At 38.1% G+C, this 2,777-nt stretch overlaps 1 protein-coding gene across 1 annotated transcript; it reads right to left on the bottom strand.

The window, feature by feature from the left end:
• Positions 1 to 207: 207 nt before the first annotated feature.
• LOC102022110 (olfactory receptor 8K5-like) lies at positions 208 to 1,152 on the bottom strand. Its single transcript, XM_005408086.1, has one exon. The coding sequence runs from the start codon at positions 1,150 to 1,152 to the stop codon at positions 208 to 210; it is 945 nt and encodes a 314-aa protein (XP_005408143.1).
• Between the last annotated feature and the right edge of the window lie 1,625 nt (positions 1,153 to 2,777).

The raw sequence follows: 2,777 nt of genomic DNA, 5'->3' as shown, positions 1-2,777 counted from the left end.
TTGCCACAGAAAAGAGAGAATAGGGCAGAATGCAAATAAAAAAGAAAAAATGAAGTGAAAAGTAACTATATAAGATGATGAATATCTTAATGCCCTGAAAGCTATTCATCAGCTTGTAGTATATACATATTCTCAAAATAATGAATACATACAAAACCAAGGAAAGGTTATAAAATGATACTTGTCTGTATCATATTTTATTATTGTTTATTCATTAAAAAGCTTGCACTGATTCTTGAAGACCCTGTGGAAGGCATTTTTTACCTCTTTGTTCCTAAAGCTGTAGATCAAGGGGTTCAGCATGGGGATCACTAAAGTGTAGAAGACAGAGGCAATTTTATCAGTCTCAAAGGAGTGAGCAGATTCAGGTTGCAAGTACATAAAGAGTAGAGACCCGTAGAAGACCACCACCACTGTCAGGTGGGAGCCGCACGTGGAGAAAGCTTTCTTCCTTCCCTCGGCAGAACGCATCCGACATATGGCTAAGAGAATCAGCACGTAGGATAAGAGAACAACCAGGAGGGAAGAGATCAAGTTGAATGCTGAAAAGAATATGATCAACAATTGTATTTCCTGTGGGTTGGAGCAGAGCATGGGTAATAAGGGGACATCATCACAATAGAAATGACTGATGACATTAGAGCCACAGAAGTGCAGTGTAAAGATCTTAATGGTGAACATCAGAGACAGAGAGGTGCTGTAGAGGTACGGAACGCCCACCAGCACACGACAGCGTCTCTGGGACATGATGACGCTGTAGAGCAGAGGGTGACAGATGGCCACATAGCGGTCGTAGGCCATGGCTGACAAGATGAAAAATTCACTGATGATGAACATGAGCAAGAAGCCCAACTGTGTGGCACACGCATGATAGGAAATGGTATTTTGATCCACAACAAAATTGATCAGCATCTTGGGACAAATGACAGTAGCATTGCCAAGATCAATGAAAGCCAGGTGTCTGATAAAAAAATACATCGGTGTGTGCAGATGGGAGTCCAGCTGGGTCAGAGCGATCATGCCCAGGTTGCCCACCGCTGTGATTCCATAGATGGAAAGAAAGACACCAAAAAGGGGGAGCTGCAGCTCTGGGAACCTTGTGAGTCCCAGCAGGATGAAGACAGGTGGCGTTGTTAGGTTCTTCTGGCCCATGGACCCTGTTTTAATTTCTGAGGAAAAAGTGGATGTATTGTAAACTTTCATAATTGCTACCCCAAAATTTACTATAATGTTTATTAATGAGTGAAAAATATCCTTAATAATAAGATACTGAAAAATTATTTCTGTATTTGATTTTGAAAATAAAATGAAAGACAGAGTATTGAACTAAAAAGAGGCATTTTTATGGGTGACATACTCTTGGTCCATCACAGATTGAACTATAGATATTAGGGTCCAAAATATTTGCAGCATTTCCAGTTATAACAAAACCATGTGCTTATTAATACAGAATATTAGATGATTCCACTTTAAGAAAGATATCACAGTTTTTCTTTTGTACACTCAATTTTTTTGAGAGTTCTTACAGAATTTTGTTATTGGCAAAGACACGGGCAGCAGCAACATAAATTTAAATCTTAAGTTTTAGTGTCACTTAATTTCTCACCCAAGTCTTGAAGAGGCTTAAACAATTTTCGAGATGTAAATTATTTTTGTAAAAGTTCTAAAAAAGATATATTTTAACAATGATCAGTTAATTCTGCGTTCTTTTTCTTGGTAATTCCCAGCCAATCACACTTCTATAAATACAGGGGTTCATTGGTGTGTCTGTGAGCAGGTGTGGGGCCCAGCGAAGGGCGAATGGATTGGACAACACTTACATGATGTTTAATGTACACATTTATATAGTGTAGCATCTGTAGCATTTATTGTTTAATAATCATATCTATCTTGGTTCAGAAATATCTCTTAGAACCCTGCTTCTACACAGTGTGCCAAATTCTGTCTGAAATTTTATAAATAAAAATCTTGCATTTAAATGATTTACGATGAATTTATCTAGGATTGAGATTTTAGAATACTCTTACCACTCTGTATAAATATTCACAATAGCATCTCAACTTGCACAAGTAATTTTATTTCAATTTCTTTTCATTTCTAAAAGAAAAACCCTTCTTAGCATGAGCTTCTAGGCACCCAGTTCTGGAGTTTGGATCTATTCCTGCTGAATAGTATGGGTAGCTTGAATTTTTGATTATTTAATTATATCCATTTTTTTCTCTCTAATGTAACATGGTAAAGATGATTGGGTGTAGAAGAATTAAAAAATATTTATTGAACACATTGCATCCTAAGTTTCTGGCAATTTATTTCTGTATTAGTAGAATACAGTGCCATGATTTCAAATATTTCAGTGATAAAGACTCCTTCCACAGTGAATTCAGTTTCCGTGGTGTGATTCATCCTTGATTCAATGCCAGTCCTAGCTGGCACAACTTCCAAGGAGAAACCCCTGGGCACCCACCACAGGGTAGGGGCCTATGGTTTGAAGCCCTGTGAGCCGCTTTGAGCAGTAGACAGCACTTCCAGGGTATTCCTTGATATTTTTTGTGTTTGTACTCATTTTGCCTGTGTGACTCAAGAGGTAGAGAGAAGAGAAGAGAACAGAACTGCTGAGTGCTGATCAAATTCCACCCCTTTTTCCTACAGGAAGCTGATGTTTCTGCGTTGAACTCAACTGTCCCTTTCTGGTTCATTCTTCTCTCACAAATTAAGCTCTTTTGAAAAACTGAACTTAGCGTTGCAGGTTTTCAGGATTGGCTATCATTGAGATTTAC

The sequence above is a fragment of the Chinchilla lanigera genome, unplaced genomic scaffold, assembly GCF_000276665.1.
Source record: "Chinchilla lanigera isolate Chin_1 unplaced genomic scaffold, ChiLan1.0 scaffold00110, whole genome shotgun sequence".
Taxonomy (NCBI): Eukaryota; Metazoa; Chordata; class Mammalia; order Rodentia; family Chinchillidae; genus Chinchilla; species Chinchilla lanigera.
The sequence above is the reverse complement of the archived record's forward strand: the minus strand, read 5'-3'. Positions and strand labels throughout refer to the sequence as shown.

What these genes read in the sequence shown, in the direction of transcription:
- LOC102022110 (XM_005408086.1), bottom strand. Translation starts at nt 1,152, where the DNA reads ATGGGCCAGAAGAACCTAACAACGCCACCTGTCTTCATCCTGCTGGGA.